Source organism: Passer domesticus, chromosome 5 (assembly GCF_036417665.1).
Source record: "Passer domesticus isolate bPasDom1 chromosome 5, bPasDom1.hap1, whole genome shotgun sequence".
Classification (NCBI taxonomy): Eukaryota; Metazoa; Chordata; class Aves; order Passeriformes; family Passeridae; genus Passer; species Passer domesticus.
This window is the reverse complement of record NC_087478.1, coordinates 72,811,556-72,830,811: the sequence shown is the minus strand read 5'-3', so window position 1 is coordinate 72,830,811 and position 19,256 is coordinate 72,811,556. Positions and strand designations below refer to the sequence as shown.

Below are 19,256 nucleotides of genomic sequence, written 5' to 3'. Positions count from 1 at the left end.
CACCCGAAGATCCCTCCCAAAGCACCCATTGCCTGGGAAGTTCTGGTGTTAACATGTTATGGAGCAGCTGCACACGGTGTTGCACAGGACTTAACTTCGCGTCCTTGGCTTGCTTAGAGAGGGTGCTTCAAAACAAATGTGCCTTTTGAGAAATTGTGGCACATCAAGTTATTTGAATTGGTCATGTGAAGGATTTTAGATGCATCCCTGAATCTCCAGTAAGGTGTGTAGTTTCTGGGTGAGACCAAGGAAAAGCTGTGTAGCTGAAGTAGAAAATGAAAAATACAACCTGCAATGGCATCTTCTTAGTGTTGGAAATTCTCTTTTTAGGTTACTCTGCTGTGAGCCAGAGAGTGCAGCTTTCTGACCAGACGCTGCAATTTCCTGGACAGAGCCACTTCCTGTTATTCAAAGGGAGCTGATTCACTTCAACTGATAAAGTTATTTTGTGTTTGAGTAGGTTTCTTTACTGCAAGAGTCAGGAATGCTTGGCACATGTTAAATGGTGGTTTCCAAATCCCACAACGTGCTATGGGCATTCCAAGTGCTACATCATTAATCAGCTGATTTAATTTACACTAAAAACATCATGATGCAGTAATTGTCATTAGAGGCTAAAGCAGAGGGGATAGGAACTCTTAGTAAAAGAGAAGGTAACATATAACAGAGTAAAGAAAGGCTCAGTTACAGCCACCTGGAGAATGGCAAAAGGGAAATCTGACACTCACAACCGGTCAGATCCCCAGTCCACTGGAATCACTACATTTGGAAGAAGGTAAAACTCTGTTTCATTTAATATCCTGTGCATCAACGTGGTCAATGAGCATAACAGAACTGGTATTTATGGAGAGATTGCTCTTTGGATAGCTGGAGGAAAAGAGAAACTGGGGAAAGAAGTGGAGGGGAAAGTAATTGGCATAAAAAGCAAGGGCCACATTAGAGAAAAAAACAGATTCCCTACTGAATTTATCACTGGGCTTGGGGAGCTGTTTGTTTTAATTTCAAAACTATTCATCAACAAAGTATAGAAAAAGGGAACACAGAATTTTAAGTCCAGTGTGTTTAGTCTTCTAGTGCTTCTTCAGCATTCAAGATACAGTTCTGCTTCCAAAGCAGCAGCTTTACCTGTCAGTCAGGAAAGCAGGACATGAAAGTCAAGTGACAGTAAGTACGCTGTGCTTAAAATAGAATGCCTTTTGCTCCAGAATTTCAAAATGCAACAAAAGACACTCCTAAAGTAAGAGTCCCTTCACAATGCTCTGTAAAAGGTACCAGTATTACACTTTTCCCCCTAAAAGGAAGTTCAGGAAGCTTCAAATATTTCTTGTAAAAGGAATACTTTAAAAAATTTCTGACTCTCCATAAAGACCTTATTAACAGTATATCCCAATTTAAATAATCTTTTAAAGATTACTTGTCTCTTTTTTCTTCCTCTCCTTTATATTTGTGAGATCTTTTTCAGTAGGGGAAAAGTGTGATGGCAGTAGCTATGCTTTTTCAATGCAAATTGGTAACTGCAGTGCCCGTATCAGGATCCACATATACCAATTTGAGAATGGAGCTGTATTACTATATTTATATAACAAATAACCTTCCACAGGCAAAGAAAGCAAATAGAATTTCTTCTGGCTTCATTAAAAATAAACTAAAATATTTTAAATTAACTTTGATTCATCTTTGTGTGTCTATGTGTGCTTATATGTATTTGCTGTCCTCTGTTACTCCTAGGTCTCTTTCAGGTTCACGAATTACCTGGAAATACCTGTAGCTTTGGAGAAATTTCTTTGGAGCATTGTGTCACATCTTCTACAGCATGATATTCTGTTCCCTAAGTTGCTTCTCCTGTAGGTGCTGTCTTTGGTACCTCTTTATTTTCCTAAGCTGGTATTAACTGCAGATTTCATTAGCATTTTCCTAACTCTTTGGGTTTGGTCACTATTACATCCACCAAACATCATTCCTGGAGAATGCCATAGAGCAAACTGTCATAAACCAAAACTTCACCTTCTGTTATTCTCCAGATAAGGTTCAGCAGCCTGTTTTAAGTCACTGGAAATCCCTGTCCCGTCCCACGCCATCCAACCATTTCTCTGAAAGTCTGTTAACTCCTAATGCAGAGTGGTGGCTGCTTGCTGCAGTCTGGTTTTAGAGCAGGTTAATGCCCCCTCCTCTGAGCCCAGCCACGGCCTGGTGCCCTGTGCTTCCCTGGCATGGTGATCCCAGCCCGAGGCACGGCCAATGGCAAATGCTGGGCAATGCCAGGGGGGAGGAATTGAGGGCAGCCGAGTACAACGCTTACTGTTCACACAGGGAAAAGGAGCTTAGTTCAGCTTGTTGTTTAACAACGCTGGCATCTGGGAGAAATTAGAGTAGCTAATTCCATCCACAGAGAGCCCGCAGGAGCTGAGGTTATGCTGGCTTCCAGGTTCTTATGTGTGGGATATTAAGACTGAGGAGGGAGATAAATGTAACCTTGAAGCTGTAAACGTTATGCATACAAAGCGCAGTGGCTGTGTGCTTCATTTTTGGGCTCACTGACAAGCAGAAACTCACAATAACTGCAGCTTTTGGTGCTGAATATAACAGACTGATACTACTTTAAATGAGGGCCATGTGCTTAAATGCTTAGATCTCTGTGGCATTTAAGCAAACTGACCTTCTCCTGCAGCTTTCTGTGCTTCAAAATAGATGGAGGGAGTCTCAATTCACTAGTGAGATACAGAATAAACAGAAATTATTAATCCTGTATGAAATTCTTTTCCTAGCAGATGTGTTGCTTTCTTTCTTGTATGGATGGTGTGGATGAATGTGTAGGAGAGGATTGAGTTTGGCAGGAGCAGGGTGAAATGCAGGTGGGGTGTGAAGGGGTGTCCAGGATCACTGGGAATGCAGAATTGCTGCCCTGCAGAGATAGCACTACAGAAGAATTCACTAAGATAAAAAGAAGAGAGAAAAAAAGAATATCTATTTAGCTGTCTAGCTTACTATCTATCTATCTATCTATCTATCTATCTATCTGTCTGTCTATCTCTCAGAAAGAGATTTATAGAACAATGTGAGAAAATGCACTCAGATCCCCAAAGTGAAAGAAGTGGGAGCACAACTGTAAAAAACACTACTTTAGGTGTGGCAGTCCAGAGTAACACATTCTTTTATTATTGCATAATTACTGACTGCTGAATGTTTGAAAATGCGCTGACATCAAATAAACATCTTGTGATGTACCACTGGTCTAAGTAGGCCTTTATCTTTATAAACCCTAATTGGAGATCAGTCATTAGCCAGTGAGCACATAACCTGCCCTGTTTGTACAGCCAGAGTGAGAATTGGTAAATAAATGTCAGGGCAATAAGGAACTGACAACCGGGCCAAAATATGTGTGACCTTGTGTCTCTCATGTTGCAGGGTTTGCTGGAGACTCAGGGACAATCACCCCCTCTCCTAAAGAACTTGGAGATTAATGGTGCTGGAGTTGGAGAAGAAATGTAGCTGTTGTACCTTATCTCAGGTACTTCTGCCATGCATGGTGAACTCACAGTGCTATGTCTGAGTCCCTTTTCTGATGTGATTGACTACAAGAGCTCCATGAATTACTGGGGAAAGGGATTGGATCCATCATGGCTGGCATTTGTCACATTTAAAATATTGAAAAATGCACAGATAAAAAGTTGCATGTATCGGTAGCATTTATCTCCACTCACATTCTGTGTCATCTATCTTAAGGTATAAGCTCACTGGGTTAGGTGGCTGCTGGAACTGCTTCCCACTCCACATGGTGGGCACAAGTTCCTGCTTTATTGTAATTGGAAATAAAGCAAGAAATGTGGTAAAATGAGACAGAAAAAAAAAGTAAACAAGAACTTAATAGATCTTAAACACTTCATGTTTATTGTACATTAAATAAAACAATTTCAGTTAAGTTGAGAGACCAATGGGTTGGATTTAGGAAATCAAAACTTCTATAGGAAGATATGTTCAGCTTAAATGATCATTAATTACATATGCATTAGTTACATTATAGTAAAACCGTATTCTGTTAAACAATTCTCAGATGAATAAGATACATTATCAGAGGTATGTATTCCAAGGATCTTATTGCACATCTACTGGCTAATCCATGTTCTTCCAGTCTGAGAAAGATATGCTTTGTAGCACTGAGAACAGACTGACTGCCTCCTTATGCTTGTTACACAGCTTCCCCTCTTTCCTCATTAAAAAACAGAACACGATATCAAACAAAATAAAGCCGAACATTACAAAACGTGTGTTGTCTTCAGTTCATTTCATTTCAACCTCAAAGCAATCCATGCGTAATTCTTTCTTTTCAGTAAGAGCAGGTAGGGAAAACAAAAGGACAATTAAGGAAAAGAAAAAAAGTCATAAAATCCCCCACCGCACATGTTTTTCTGTTGTTGCAAGAGCTAAAATGTTGTTATTCTGCTACCAGCTTCCAGTGCAGTGGGAGGAAGCGCTGTGGACGGACTCTCACTTCCCTTCAGTTTTGTCTGCCTGCACTTCACGCATATACGAGTCAATGATGTGCGGAGGCACTCCATCCATTAATAGCTTGAAGAATGAAAGCCCACCTACAAAGGAGGAAAACAGGTAATCTTCAGGGTGAAGGTCCCTGGAGCAACAGCTTTGTACCTTTCATTCTCTGGCATAAGTAACAAGTTTTAGTCAGTCCCTGTTACATACTTTGAGATGTGGTAAAATTCAGCCCTGCTCAAAAGTCCAGTGTGACATCTACTCATTATTTAATTGGTACTATACAGGCCTTTCCTGTCCTCTTGTGCAGGGTGAATTTCATTTCTAGGGTGTCATATATTCAGTCATTTATCTCACCACATGCAATAGTTTATGATAAGCTTCACTTCAAATAACTCTCCTGGCTTTCCATCGCGCTGGGTGGAGCATGGTCAGAGATGGAAGTCAGTGCAGGGGAAATAATGTAGGAAACACTGACCAGGATGAGTTGTGGAAAACATGCAGAGATATTCAATTTATTCTAGTTTTGGGTCTTAAAATGGTTTCTAGGTATTTAGCAAAATATTTACCATGTTGCTTGAAAATGACAAGTGGGATGACATCCATGAAAGAATCATGTTTTAAAAGCCAGGATTTCAGATACAGTCTCCAGAGAGAGAGATAATGAAAGCTGAAATTTTTGTCTGCTGGGAAGTCTGAGGAATCATTCTGGATTTTCTTTTAAATTCACTTAAAAATTTCACTTTTTGTTGGGGCTATTCAGCCTGGGGAAGGGAAGGCTTCAGGGAGACCTCAGAGCACCTTCCAGTACCTAAAGGGAACTTCCAACAGAGCTGAAGAGGGACTTTTTACAAGGGTCTATTGTGGTAGGACAAGGGGTGGTGGCTTCAGACTGGAAAAGGGTGGGTGAAGTTTAGATACAGAGAAGACATTCTTCACTGGGAAAGTGGTGAGACTTTGGCACGTGTTGCTCACAGCGGTTGTGGATGCCCCGTGCCACTGATACAAAAGCCATGGAAATTAAACACCAGTATTTCTGTTAGTTTCATTGAAATCAGATGATGTTTGGAATAAACAGTGGGAGAAAGACAAATATTTTGCTAAAAACTTTAGAATCTGCCCTTTCTCCAGACAAAAGGTGTAAATTGCTTTAAGAAAGCTGTATACTATTACTATTCCCTTTACAAATCTGCATGAATATTGTGTTCTGCAAGCTGCAAACCACCCACTGATAGCTGCACTTACCTTCTGAGCTTTTTCTGGAACACACCAAAAGCTTTAAAGCAAAAGTACATTGCCAGGGTGAAGATAACACTCTCTGAATGCTTCAGCTAAATGCAATTGAGCTGATACTTACATACAACATTTGTGCCGAGTACAGATTTTTAAGAACTTATAACCCTTATTAACACAAGGATTATTCAATTAAAATGCTATTAGTTACTAGTGATTGTGAGACTGTGCTGTCTCATTTAACATCATCATTGTGGCAGAAGTGTTCGCCCCAACCTTAGGTAGATGCACAATACAGACCAAAAGAAAAAAAAAGCATGCTTTTTGGCATTCTTTCAGCTTTTTGGCATTCTTTCAGCTCATGGAGTGCAAGTTGAGCTACGGATCATTCATTTTTAAAAGAAGTTAACGCTGAAATAAATATTTTTTTTATGTAGAGGCATATTCCTAAAAAAAAAACCAACTTGCTGTAAATACAAAGTGCTCTTTTTATTACTTGCATTTTATTCATGCTAATTAATCATGCTGAGTCATGCACTGTTAAATTCCATTGAAAAATATGCTCCATTAGAAGGTATGGGATGTACTACTAAGAATTACCGTAACAAGCAATTACTAAAATCTGAATTTATATGCCTTAAAACCATCATGCTGCTAACTTATAAAGACATTTTCATTAAGTGACATAATGAAAATCATGCCATACTAGGCAGACATTGTATGACGTATAAACAGACATAAGCTTCATATGCAAGAACCATATGAAAGCTTACCTTAGATGACAATATACATTCAAAAATCCTTACTGTGTAACTAAGGGAGAGAGAGAAAGAGAAGTAACAATTTAATTGCAAACACAAAAGTGGAGAGAAAATGTTGAGTGAAATTATTATTACAATTATATCAAAGTGATAATTTAATCCTTAGTCATGTAAAATATGTGGGAATAGAAGCACATGAAGAGTAAAAGGTAGGGATCCAGTTCCACTTCAAAATTATCATTAATATGTAAAAGCTAGATTAATAGGTACAAGTAACTATAAAAACCTCTAATTAGTCTCAAGTATAGATTGGAACCAAATTATATTTATGATAAAAGTTTCCAAATGTAGCTTCAAGGAAGCTAACCCATATATATATATATGTATGTACTATTTTCCACCAGGGGGAAAGAAAAAGGCACACACATAACACTGAAGCATATATATATATATGTTGAAACTCTGTAAGGCAAAATAATCAAGTACAGACTAATTGCATACCTGTGCTCTATAGTATGTACTTTGTCATATATCTGTATTTACATTACTAAAGCATGCTATTTACTCTGTAGGAGCCCTTACCTTTAATTAAACTTTTTGACTCTATAAAACACCCATATATATATAAACTTATCTATGTGTATGTCTATAAAAGCATGGAACTTTTTACCTATTGTAGCCTTTTAAGAAAAATACCCGAGTAGTTCAAAAGCTGTGGAAACATTATCCAGTTTGATCTCCTAATGTGTTTTAGGACTGAAATCATAAGTCTGGATGCATAATACATTGCAGACCAGTTTCTGGGTATCACTGTCATTTTGAAACTGCACTGTTAATATGCTGAATCTGGGCAAGGGTGCAAGGAAAGAGACATTTCTATAGAAAGAGTCAAATTTTCTGAACCCCAATGAACCTGAATGCAAAATAAGCTCTAGAAGAAATGAAGTAAAATTTTCTGCTTGTAAACAATTGAATCAAGATTTCATCCTTAAAATTGGTGGGTTAAGTTCAGGCATGGATTATCATTCTGAGCACTAATTTGTAATCAAAGAGTAATGTGCTATAAAGAATGCCTTTTAAGTGCAGCAAATGACTTTATGATACGTCTGGTCTTTCAATAATTCTACAAACTAATTGAGAGCTGGTTTATTTGAAATGCATATTTTTTTCTCCTGGAAAGATTTAAGTGTTGTGGTCAAATATATTCACAGTCATTAAATAAATTCTTTATAGATACATGTACTTTTATTAAATATGTCTACAACCTTAGTAATTCTGATATTAAATACCCATGGTTGGATATTGTCTTGATTAATTTGGCCTTCTTTGCTCATGTGACATAGACAATGTATGCCATGAGACTCTAGCTAGTTTAATCTAAAAAAGCAAAGAAATACACACTTAGCATGCAGAAAAGGCATTTGCATGTGGAAAGAGAGGGTGGGAATGAAATGGAATGTCCAGAGGAGTACGCGCATTGTAAACCTGATTATCCCCCGCCAAGCTGAGTGGTTCTCCTGGGTTAATTACTCCATGATAGATCACTGCAGAATTAGAATATTTATAGTGGTATTTATTCGCATGTGAAATTTTTCCCAGTTGATCTTAACACCTTTTAAAAATAAAATTTCTTATACAGCAATTTTGCTATCACCAACCTATTATTAGAGGGATCACCAATCTTTATTTTGCTTCTAAAATAAAGGTTCTCCAAAGCTGTTTTTTCATGATAAAAGAAGCACAGCACCTTATCTAATTCTTTTCATCGACCTCAATGAAGCTGATAAGGAATCAGTTTTTTAGTGCTTGTAATGGGAGATTTAGAGCCAAATTTAGGGATCTACTTCAACAAACTCAAAAGATAGATACAGTATTTTTGTAATGAGATTCCGCATATGTTATTATCTTTCAATATAGAAGAGAAAGAGTAATCTATGACTTTTTACACAAACACATTTACAAAAAAAAGCCACCAAATGTGTAATTGTACTGAGTAGGTCATGTAACTTCCATGTTTAAATTCACTCAGCAAGACTTAAAACCAAAGAACAAAAGATTGTATGTCTGAAATAACATCAGTACATGAAAACCCTCTTATGAGGACAGAATAAGTTTTTATTATTTTAGTTGTGCTTATATGTGTCACTAAAATATTTTGAGGAAACAAGTATTACATTTAGCAACAACTAGCGGCGTTAATTTTACACCTAAAATAGTGTAAGAAAATTATTAAAATGTAGAAAAATGTGGCATACTGATTATATTCATAGCTAGAATATTCCAATATTATGCACACTCTGAAATCCTAGGCTGTTCAGATACTTCTGGGGCTGAGCATTTATATAGGCATGGTAAAATTAAGTTCTGCAATATGTCAGAGATGGATGGCTGAAAGTAATTCTAGCCAGCATAAGGAAACATAGCTTGCTACAATAAACACTCTTTCATGGCATAGAGCTCTCTAGCATGACTTACTAGTTAGTCCAACCTACTATCTGTAGTAATAGCACCGTAGCTTGCAGGTTCACCAGATAGGCAGCAGAGCCTTGAGCCTGTTATTCTTATTCAGACAACATTCAATTCTATCTCATCATCTTACAAATCCAGACTTTGGTAGTCTGACTTGCTGGAATAAAGCTGAACTGGTTTAAAGCTGTACATATGGAAACAAACACACACACACACACACACACACTGCAATTCATTTCCTGTGAGTCAGAAATCCGCAGGTCTCTGCATCAGCATGGTGAGCAGTCATCTGGAGAGCCCTCCTAAATGAACAAACAGGCTGGGAAACTTAAGAGGATGATAAATCAACATGTAAGTCAATAGAAGAGAGAAATAAGGTGTAATGATGTCTTTGTACCCTGGCTGTTTAAGAGTAATTTGCTGTATTTGCCTAGAGCAGATGCTGAGCCTATCCTGGTTTGCTAAGCTTCAGCTGCTGTGTTCACTTAGCAACATAACTTGGCTTTTCAGTACAAAAGAAATAGACAAAGTAACCTTCTCAGGTATTGAGGTCTTCTGTTATGCTGTGAAATAGAAAGTTTGCTTGTGATTAAAAAAAAGCAATCTTACTTCCAGGATGAGGACATCACCTTTTAAAGACAGTATCTTAAAAATAAAAACTAAGAAATGCATTATTCATATTTTCATTACATTATTTAAGTGTTAACTTAGCATAAACGAAACATTTATTGAAATGTCTGCTTGGTAGCAAATCTGAGCTGTAGGACAAGATACATCAGAACATACAGAAAATGGAAACTGAAATGCAAAATAAACACAATGCAATCTATAAAAATATTAAATACGGTTTTCGTATTTAGACTAGCATGATGGCAGTAATGTAATTAAAGCCATAATGATGTCACCTAAATAACCTCTGAATTCCTTAGTTAGACACTTCCTGTCTTTAGGCAGCTTTCCTTACTTATAACTTCATAATAATTTTTTGAGAAACAGTTTATTCTGCAGTTGAAGCTAAGCCTTTGGCAGGAATTAGTCCATCTAAATATGACCATATCTTTTCCTAGGAAGTAATTTTCTGAAAAATATCCTTCTGAGATTATTCACTAGTCATCCTATCCAAGTCCTGTTGCCATTCATGGTATCCCAGTTAATTCTAAACTACCTGAAATTCATAAAAAATTTCCATTAATGGAAACAAAACAAAAGAAAGCAGACAGTGTTATTTTATCCTAATAGCTATTGATTCAATCCAGGAACACTGAACTCCTTTTTGCACTTGCCTTGTATCCTTTCAGCTCTTCAGGCAGTGCTCAGGCAAAGAGGGTGTTTGCAATGTTTTAAAGCCCTTACCTCTTACTTCCAGTTTGCAGTCCACTTCTGCCTCTCCCAGCTCGTTGACTGCTCGGCAGGTGTAAGTGCCTCCGTCGTAGGGGCTGGGTTTGCGGATCTCCAAGGTACACACACCTTGGTTGCTGAACATCCTGTACCTTGGGTCATTCATGATGAGCACTTTGTTTTTCATCCACGTTATTTTGGGCTGTGGTAAGGGAAACAAAACAAAACAAAAAAACCAACAAACGAACAACAACAAAAAAAAGAAAGCCCAAATGCACAAACCTGTGAACTGAAATATTTTATGCCCTATTTTGTGGTGTTCAGTTAAAGCTGAGTAATCAAGAAATGATAAAAAATAGATGAAGTAGTGATAGAAAGGAAACTGTAGATCTTAAAGATAAGCATTGGCTGCATCATCTAGTTTTTAGCACTTTTTTTTAGTGCAGCTCTTATCACCTAATTATAGTCATAAGTACAAGCCTGTTATCAATGCAAGAACTGTGTAATGATAGCAAACATTTGATGATTAGCTTTTGACATCCAATTACTCTAAGTCAATAGGAAAAACATATTTTGCCACAGTAATTTGCACAGTCAGAAACTGTGAAGGTGAAGGGTGAACAGCACACTGGATTTCTCATTTTACTATTCCAGTTCAGTTTCTCACACCAGAAAAAAAGGTCTCAAAAAGACACAATTCAAAAGAAAGTGCAAGACACATCGTGCAGTGGGTCTGAGAAACAACATGGCAGGCAGAGCATTCCTGCAATGTGCTTACTTAGAGAATAATTAGCTCTTTATAGTATAATTATGGCTTTTAGTAACAAGTTTCACTGATATATTAACTGTACAGCTGTTGTCAGTGAGAGTCCCAGCAAAGCTCAGCCTTTTCCTGGAGTTCTGCCTCTTCACTGAGTTATCTGTGCATTAACTGTTATAGCACAGGTTAGCAGCTCCCTTATTTTCATTTTCTTTAGAACCCACACCTGTCTGTTTGCCTTCAGCCTGGCTCACGAGTTAAATGGTAAAAGTTGCATGTAATTTTCACAGTCAGGTTAAACTCTCTGGTGTTTTAAGGGCTGCTGTCAGAGCTGTGCTGTACCTTGGGGTTGCCCCGGACACTGCAGTTCAGGGTGGCATTGTAACCAGCCACAGCAAACGTGTTCACCAGGGGCTGAGTGAACAGCGGCCGCTCGCTGAAGTCAAAGTCATCGTAAACGGGGTATTTGTAGACTTTACCTGTGAAGGGAAAATTAAACATTTATAAAAAAGATCATTAGCAGGTAGCTAAACACCCAAGCACATTAAATGGCTTCAGAGAGTCAGTTGTGATGTGCACTGCTTTAGGTACCAAGGTGACTCCAGTAGCTGCACTTGCAGGGGAGGCTGGAGGTGGGTCTGCACAGTGACTATAGCCCTTGATCATGCTATGGCATTGATGTCTGGGAGATTCTCTTTGTTTCCTGTGCAGGTGGTACACATAGCAATACAGGTTAATTCCGTGTCTGTGCCTGCATGCCCTGCATGCTACAGAGCAGGATGGATCCTGACCTGTGTACTGCAGGATGCCTGTCTTTGGCAAGCCTTGTTCACTCTGCTGCCAATTATTTTTTACAGTTTGTTCTGATTATAAACTGTCCCTGTGTCTGAAAATCCGTTTTTCTTTCTGCTTCAAAAGTGCAGTGACAATTTCTGCTTCAGTGTACTGACAATGCAGATACCTGAATGGATGCAGTTTCTGAACAAGGAAAACACAGTGGTAAAATGTGTTTTCTCACTGCCAGTTTATTTCCACTCTGCAATGGATATTACCACCAACAAATCCTCTTCAGCCACACATTGAGCTGGCATTTAAAGTGGCTGGACAGACAGACATCTATTCCTCTGCACAGGTGTCATTATGCAGCTTTGCTTCACTGAGAGCTGATCCAAGCTCTCCTAATGACTTCAGTGCAGCTTAGGCCTGATCCTTGCTCTCATGAGAAGGGCAAGTAAGCAGTGCTGAAAAGAAATTCCTAGAGCCATTTTCTTGTTCATGACTCCAGAGTCTTTCAGCCTGCCTGTGAGGGTTGTACAGGTTGTCTGTCCTCTGCATCATGGCAGTCATGTATTCCTTCCTTTCAGGAAAACTGCTTTGATTTTCATCCTGTAAGCTATTAGTTTTTAGAATTTCCTTTCCATAGGAAAGTTTTGTGGTTTTTAAGTTTACAGTGCCATTTCCAACTGACGTCTTCTGAAATGTCAGGATTTTTGACTGCAGAACCAGATTTTGCCTAACCCCGCCTTTAAGAGATATGAAGCAGGGGCTATGCTTTTCTGTTGCATCCTGCCTGAAGTGGAGGGAGTGCCTACACAGCTGATGCCAAGTCTCCAGAGGAGGGCAGTGATCCACTGCTTCTAACAGAGCAGCTGCTTTACTCCTCTCCTGCTCTTGTCAATGCACATGTGCCAGTGGTGATGTGAGTCTGATATCCAAGACCATAAAAAATGTCAGAACATGGGAGAAATGTCCCACTCCTGATTAAAAGCAGTGACCATGAGCTATGTGGACAAGCCAGGAGGTCTGAATAGGAAATACCCTTGCTGTCAGACCTGGCCATGGGGCTGGGAGTGCCTCTGGATGCTTTAGAGATACGGCCTTTACCCCTAGCCACCTTCCAATCTCTGAGCACCCCCCTCCCCCTTGATGAGGCATGGGTGATTAACTAACCATCCTTTGCAATCAGAGCACTCTCTTTGGTCATGGTTGCATCCTCGCTGAGGCCGCACATGTTCTCAGCAAAGACCCTGAAGTAGTACTCGTTGCCTATGACCAGCTCGTTGATGGTGGCGCTGGTGCGGTGGTAGTGCTCGATCACGGTGAACCACTCCTGAAAGGCACAGACACACAGGGTGAGCTCTCCCCAGCACCCTCTGCTGCCCACACATCCACTGGAAGGATCATCGAGCTTCTTGGGAGCAGGTTCTTGCTTGAAGAGAATGCAGCTAGCAATAATTAATAGTGAAATGAGTGATGACGGCAGTGCAGCAGAGCTCTGCTGAGCAGCCAAGGCTGAATGGAAGGTGATCCCTACTGAATGGTTACACTGGCAGCTGGAAGGGTTCATTTTAGGGACTGCAGTCTTACAAAGGTTGTGTTGTGTGAGCAAGGCAGGCTCCCTCATTCCTAATCCACACTGCTGACAAAGTACAGTTGCAGATAACAAAACGGCATTCCCGTGGGGAAGGCAGCAGCATGTGTTGTTCTGCAGTAATATGCACTCACAAGAGGCTGCTGCACTAATCTGCCCTCTCTATCACAGGCTGAGTCTTCATGAGAAATGTATTCCTGTGCTTGTGGTCCTCTGATACCTAAAGGCCAAGATGGGAAAGTGGGTTTTAGTGCTTTAGTCTTGCAGCAGTAACAGGACGTGTGAATTCTGTCCTATTGCACAATACCTGAACAACAATTTAATGCTAAAAATGCAATTAATATGAAGTACAATATGACCACAGCAATGTTTTTGCTTTTCTTTACTCTGCCCTAGATAGTTTTCTTGCTTTTCTGAAGATGAACTTGTGCTGAGTTCCCTGTACCACAGTTTGCATTCATATTTGACCCAAGTTCCTTTGGGAAAATAGTTTCTTTGTAGAAGATCAGCTATGCCAGAATTGCAAAATCCACCACCACAGATACGGTGAGGAAAGTGACCTGAATGATCCATTTCACACTGAAGCCTAGATGCTGCTTGCTGTTGTTACTTTCTCCTTATTACAATAATATAGAGGAGACATTGTTCTGGTCACTGTAACAGAGACCATATCTTCTTACAGTCTCAAGAGAATGAGAGAAGAGGGAAAAAAAAAAAGAAAAAAAGAAAAAAAAAAGTAGGATGGGAAGGAAAATATTGCCATTAGAAGAAGGAAGAATGAGTTGAACAGACCATGATGGAGATCAACATGTTAATGTGGGGGATAGGAGAGGACAGCAAAAGATTTTCTTGGAGAATGCAGCTCTCTAAATATTGCCCTAGATTTCCAGAGTTTAGATTTGCAGTAAATGTTAAACCTGAGAATCTGTCTTAAGAAAGTGCTATACTTTTGTCAGTACAGTTTAAATTTTTTTTTTGTTACAATTTTTGTTAGTTTATTGAAAATAATAAATATTTCTGTATTGCACTTCTGTAAATCTGTAATTTCTGTAAATTCTGTAAATCTGAGTGGTTACAGAAGTACCTGTGTTCTGCTTTGCCGTGGGTAGCAAGGAGTGGCAATGACTTACACAGTGTGACATTGCAGGTTTGAAAACAGCAGCAATGGAACACTTTTGTTCTGGTAGCAGCCTACTGAATTCAGAATTAATATTTTAAGGTTTTATTTTGTCTCCTGAGGCAAAGGAAAAATGCAGAATTACTTCTCTCAAATCCACCCATCCTTCCCATTTTTAGTCCTCTTCTTTGGAATAGTTCTAATTCTAGACTTAGTGAAGAAGAGATTTTTAGAGCTTTTAGAGGGTCCTGTAGAGATTTTTTGAATGCTGATAAATCAGTGCTTTATTCACCTACATCCTTTTAAGCATGCAAAGTTTTTGTTTTTAAAAGGGAGAATTCATGAGTACATCCAGCTTTTAAACATCTCCTTATTACTTACCATACTTTTCTTATCTGCTTTTTGAATAGTGTACCCAGTAATGGCAGCATTGCCATCATCTTTTGGTGGCTTCCATGATAAATTCACATTCTCTCCCCAGACATCCTCAATAGTCACAACCTCTGGTGGGCCTGGGCGATCTGCAACAAAAATATGATATATTCTGCTGTTTGCTTTCTCTTTTTCCCACACACATCTTCCAATTAGTTTGATTCCCTCTCTTTCTTACCAAAAAAAAAAAAGTCAAAAGAAAGATGTGATTGCAAAATAAAACTTTCCAAAGTGAAGGCATGTCAGAATGACAATAAACTTAATAAAGTTGTGCTGCCAGTTTTGCCTATTATGTAAAGAATGGATGGTAAAAATGAAAAATAAATGTGTTTTCTTGTCTGTCTTTCCTATCTTTCCTACTTTCAGCATTTATGATTTCTTCCACACTGCATTTGTGACAAACTTACTATGAATTTTCTACCATTACTGTCTATGGGTACCATTCAACAGGAAAAATCTTGGATCCTGGATAGACAAGAACCTGAGGGGCTTAACAGAGAAAAAAAGAGACTGACACATTCCAACAACGCTATGGTGTATGGAGGTTTCCTGAGAGACCCCAAATCTACAGCCAAGTAATTGAACATGGAGAGATATCCAAGAAAGATGTGAGCATTCCCATTTTCCTGTAGCCTTGGAACAGCTGGATTCATTTCTGTTTCTCCAAACATACCAACAATCTGAATGTCTATCGTGGCTTTGTCCACCAGGTTCTCCACCTCCACTTTCATGTCGTACTCTCCGGAGTGGCCCCGCTCTGCCTTCCGGATGAAGATGATGGTGTCCTGCTCTGTGTTGCGGATGTTGATGTCGTTCTTGTCGATCGGAGAACCGTTCTTCTCCCATGACACTTTCGCTCTTGGTTTTCCCTGCAAGGAGCCAGGAAACAATTTTTGTATTATTTTTTTGGAGAGAAAAAGGAAGAGATGGAAGCAGGTTTAATTACCATTTTTACCAAACAGGAAGTGTCCTAGGTTACAATATAAAAATGTATTCCATTCCCATCCTCAAGAGTTGCTGAAACCAGGAGGGGCATTGGGTTTTTTTTTCCTTATCTCCTGTTAATGGGCCCATCAATGCCTTGCCACATGACTCAGAGACAACTCCCTCCAGGAGCCATTTCTGTTTAATGGGCAATCAAGGACCCACCACACGACTCATAGAATGATATCAGCCCATTGTGAGATGCTCTGCCCAGGGGGGAGGAGCTAAGCATCCTCACCTGGATATAATCTGGGTTTGGGACAGAGCAGTCAGTCTTTCCACTGCATTCTCAGAGGAATAACTGCCTTTTCCACTGGATCTTCAGAGGACGACTACACCCTTTCTACAGGATCCCTGCTCCAAGAGAACCACATCTGCCCCTCCAGGACTGCAGCCACCAATCCAACTAGACTGCTCAACCAATACCCTGACCAACAGGATGTCAGGTTGTGTTCTGACTAAAACTACTGACTTTTCTTTTGTATTACTGGATGTATTTTGGTTTTCTTTTCCCTTTTCCTAATAAATTGTATTTCTGACTTGGCGTCTCTCACTGGTTTTGCTTTCAAACCAGAACAGGAAGTAAAAACTCTCCTGAAAGGAACAGAATTATTTTAAGAATTATACACTATTTAGAGATGCAATCATACCCATTCACCTAAAATGTAACTTTCTTTCCTTTTTTTTTTTTTTTTTTTGCTCAGGAGACTGAAAATATTTGCAATTTCTCACTATATTGGATTATTATCTCTCTAGCTAAATTGAGAAATAATTTCCAGTTTTCTGAAAGAAAAGGAGAAAAAATAACCCACAGAAAATATAGAACAAAGTATTTCACTCACTGGAAATGCTTAACATTCTCTACATTGCCAGTGAAAGAGGAAAGTAATAGATTCAACATCCAAGGATTCTAAACTCTCTTCTTTCATTACAAAAGAAGTTGTAATAGCTGCTAGGAAGGCTGGATTGATCTCTTTTGTGTGCCATTTTTTGTGTGTCTAAGTGCCCAATATAGGTACTTAAAGTAGAGTGAATTTCACCTCCTTTGCTGTGGGATTTGCTTTCCACAGGCAAACAGTTTGCAGATGCTGTCTGAAAAGGATAATCTCACACCATTTTCATCACCTTATCTTAGAAAATAACCATAAAATATTATTTTAATTTCTCAAGAGAAATATATCTTGCAGTGTATTGCTGATCAAGCTTTTATGAGGCTTTCAACAGCCTCTGTGAAGCTGAGTTATGCCCATCCAGTATCTGTGGATGTGCAGACAAGAAATAGAAATGAATTCTGCCGTAATTCTGGTGCTGTTTAAAAGGTTTAGGAATGAAGGTTAACACTTGCTGTGGGAAAACATGCTGCATATTTTAGAAATAGTCATATTACAGTTGTGATCTCAAGGATTTAACATCTGCAGTCTGCCTGCTCTTCCCCTCACTTTTCCTCTCTCATGACAAGGAAGTTATTAAATGCTACTGTTCCACTCTTGATACCCATATTTAACTGCTTCCAGTGCAACCCCTTTGCCTTGTGCAATTGTCTCATGTGCAATGTCTGCTGTGAAAATTTGTAAATGTCCTTTGGATGACAGATGACCAATCAGTCTGTCTGAGCAAGTTACCCAATTCATTGCTTGGCTGAACATAATTTGAGATGTTGAACCAAAAGCTCTCAAGCACCTCTTCAGAGTACTTCCACATGTGCTTCAGTTAGCTGACTAGCCAAAGTTACTGAGAAATCAGTTAAAAAGCAGAAGTATGATTAAAAAAAAAAAAAAAAAAGAAAGAAAGGTAAAAGGAATTTTCCTGTCAGTATTTTCAGCTCTTACCTGGAAAGGAATAACAAGATTCACAGTTTCTCCAACTCTTCGAGTATAGGTTTGTTTTAAGTGTCTTGGTAGACGAATCTTTGGAGGTTCTGAACAAAACAAAAGCTTGTGTTAAGCACTTCTCTTCTAACTGAGGCAGCACTGGTGTGCATCAGTATAAAAAGGAGACAGTGTGGTCTAAAATTCCCAGAAGTGACTAATACGTGAGGTATCTGAAATCTCTTGGTCCCCCAGTCTTGCATTCAGGACACCATCAGCTTTTATAACACCAAATGCTACAATGGTAGGACTAGGTGGGAAGCTTAGAGGAACTTTAAAAAGTACCATCAGGATCAAGTTCTGCAGAAAATTGCCCTGAAAAATTGAGAAATAAAGGCTCAGAAATGAAGCAATATTGTGAATTCTTCAAAGATGGTTTCATGATTTCTAGCCACCACACAATGGCTTTGTAAGGCCATATAATCAGTTACAATAACAAGTAAATATTAGCCTTAAAAACCCCCAGGTATTAGTATGGAAACCGTGTGTATTTGTGGGTAAGTGTAGGCAGCAGGATCTTACCTATCACTTCCTTGACTAAAATAGGCTGTGGGTGGTACTTGGGCTCACTTTCTCCAGCAGCATTCACAGCTTTTACTCTCACAAGGATTTTCGAGCCAGTCGGAAGGCCATTGATGGTAAACTTTGTTTTGTCTGTCAGCTCTGGGTTAGCCACGATCCATTCATCAGCTGGTTTAGGGAAGTGAGGGGAGGAGGACAAATCCAAAGAACAGGGAATTATAAATAGATCCACAGCATGGACGAGGAAAATTACAGAACAGTAATAGATTTTTTAGATTCTAATGAATAATTCTATTTTGTTTTTCTAATTATGATATAACACAATGTAGATTCATTTTCATAAGTAAGAAGAGTGTTTCAAACCCTAAAGACTTTCTGCTGATTATGTATTTGTATATTCATATATTTATATATATTTCTATAATTATATGAATGTTATTAGAATATCTCTATAATTTAAGTGTACCAGAGACAAAAATGTTTAGATTTTTAAATTCAGCTAGAATAAAACAAGGGGGACAAAGAATATATTTGCAAAGGCACTGATCATTGCTTTAACAGCTTCCTTGAAGAGAAATGGGTTTTGCAATTAATTTCAACCAGTACTGAGTACCTTTGAAAGTATAACTGAGAAATAAAGGAAACACAGAATGTTTACATTGCAGTGAAATGCCATCTCTCCTCATGCCTTTAAAAAAAGGAAGGCTGTGTCAGAATTATTCACATAATTACAGCATTCTTGGATTTTTAATCCTACCCCCAGGTGGTCGCACGAAATTCATGGAGTGATCATAAGAGTACAGTCTTTCAAACAGCTTCCATTACAAACCATACTTTCTCATCCTCCCAGCACATCCTGCCCTAACACTGCTGGCTCCTGGGCACAGGAGCCAGGTTTATGAACTAGCAAGCA

General features: G+C 38.9%; 1 protein-coding gene and 1 long non-coding RNA gene across 7 annotated transcripts in view; one reads left to right on the top strand and one right to left on the bottom strand.

Moving 5' to 3' along the window:
* The first annotated feature begins 4 nt into the window (after positions 1-4).
* LOC135300957 (uncharacterized) lies at positions 5-16,492 on the top strand. Of its 3 annotated transcripts, none has more exons than XR_010362705.1 (5): positions 5-223; positions 331-1,844; positions 3,406-3,508; positions 4,448-4,605; positions 15,336-16,492. It is a non-coding gene; the product is annotated as an uncharacterized LOC135300957 (long non-coding RNA). The 3 variants fall into 3 exon arrangements; XR_010362704.1 differs by adding an exon at positions 11,143-11,234 and having other exon boundaries at positions 5-1,844; XR_010362703.1 differs by having other exon boundaries at positions 5-1,844.
* The window catches only part of MYBPC1 (myosin binding protein C1), a 70,320-nt gene continuing 54,961 nt past the window's right edge, over positions 3,898-19,256 (bottom strand). For 3 of the 4 annotated variants that reach the window (XM_064421020.1, XM_064421022.1, XM_064421023.1), the window contains 7 exons: positions 18,344-18,511; positions 17,783-17,871; positions 15,643-15,838; positions 14,919-15,058; positions 13,000-13,159; positions 11,392-11,528; positions 10,219-10,491 (listed from right to left, as the gene is read on the bottom strand). In XM_064421020.1, the coding sequence (XP_064277090.1) occupies positions 10,246-10,491; positions 11,392-11,528; positions 13,000-13,159; positions 14,919-15,058; positions 15,643-15,838; positions 17,783-17,871; positions 18,344-18,511 (1,136 nt within the window). In that variant the 3' untranslated portion in view covers positions 10,219-10,245. Of the gene's footprint in view, positions 4,587-6,494; positions 6,535-10,218; positions 10,492-11,391; positions 11,529-12,999; positions 13,160-14,918; positions 15,059-15,642; positions 15,839-17,782; positions 17,872-18,343; positions 18,512-19,256 lie in introns of those variants that run through there. The other variant, XM_064421021.1, reaches the window with a different exon arrangement.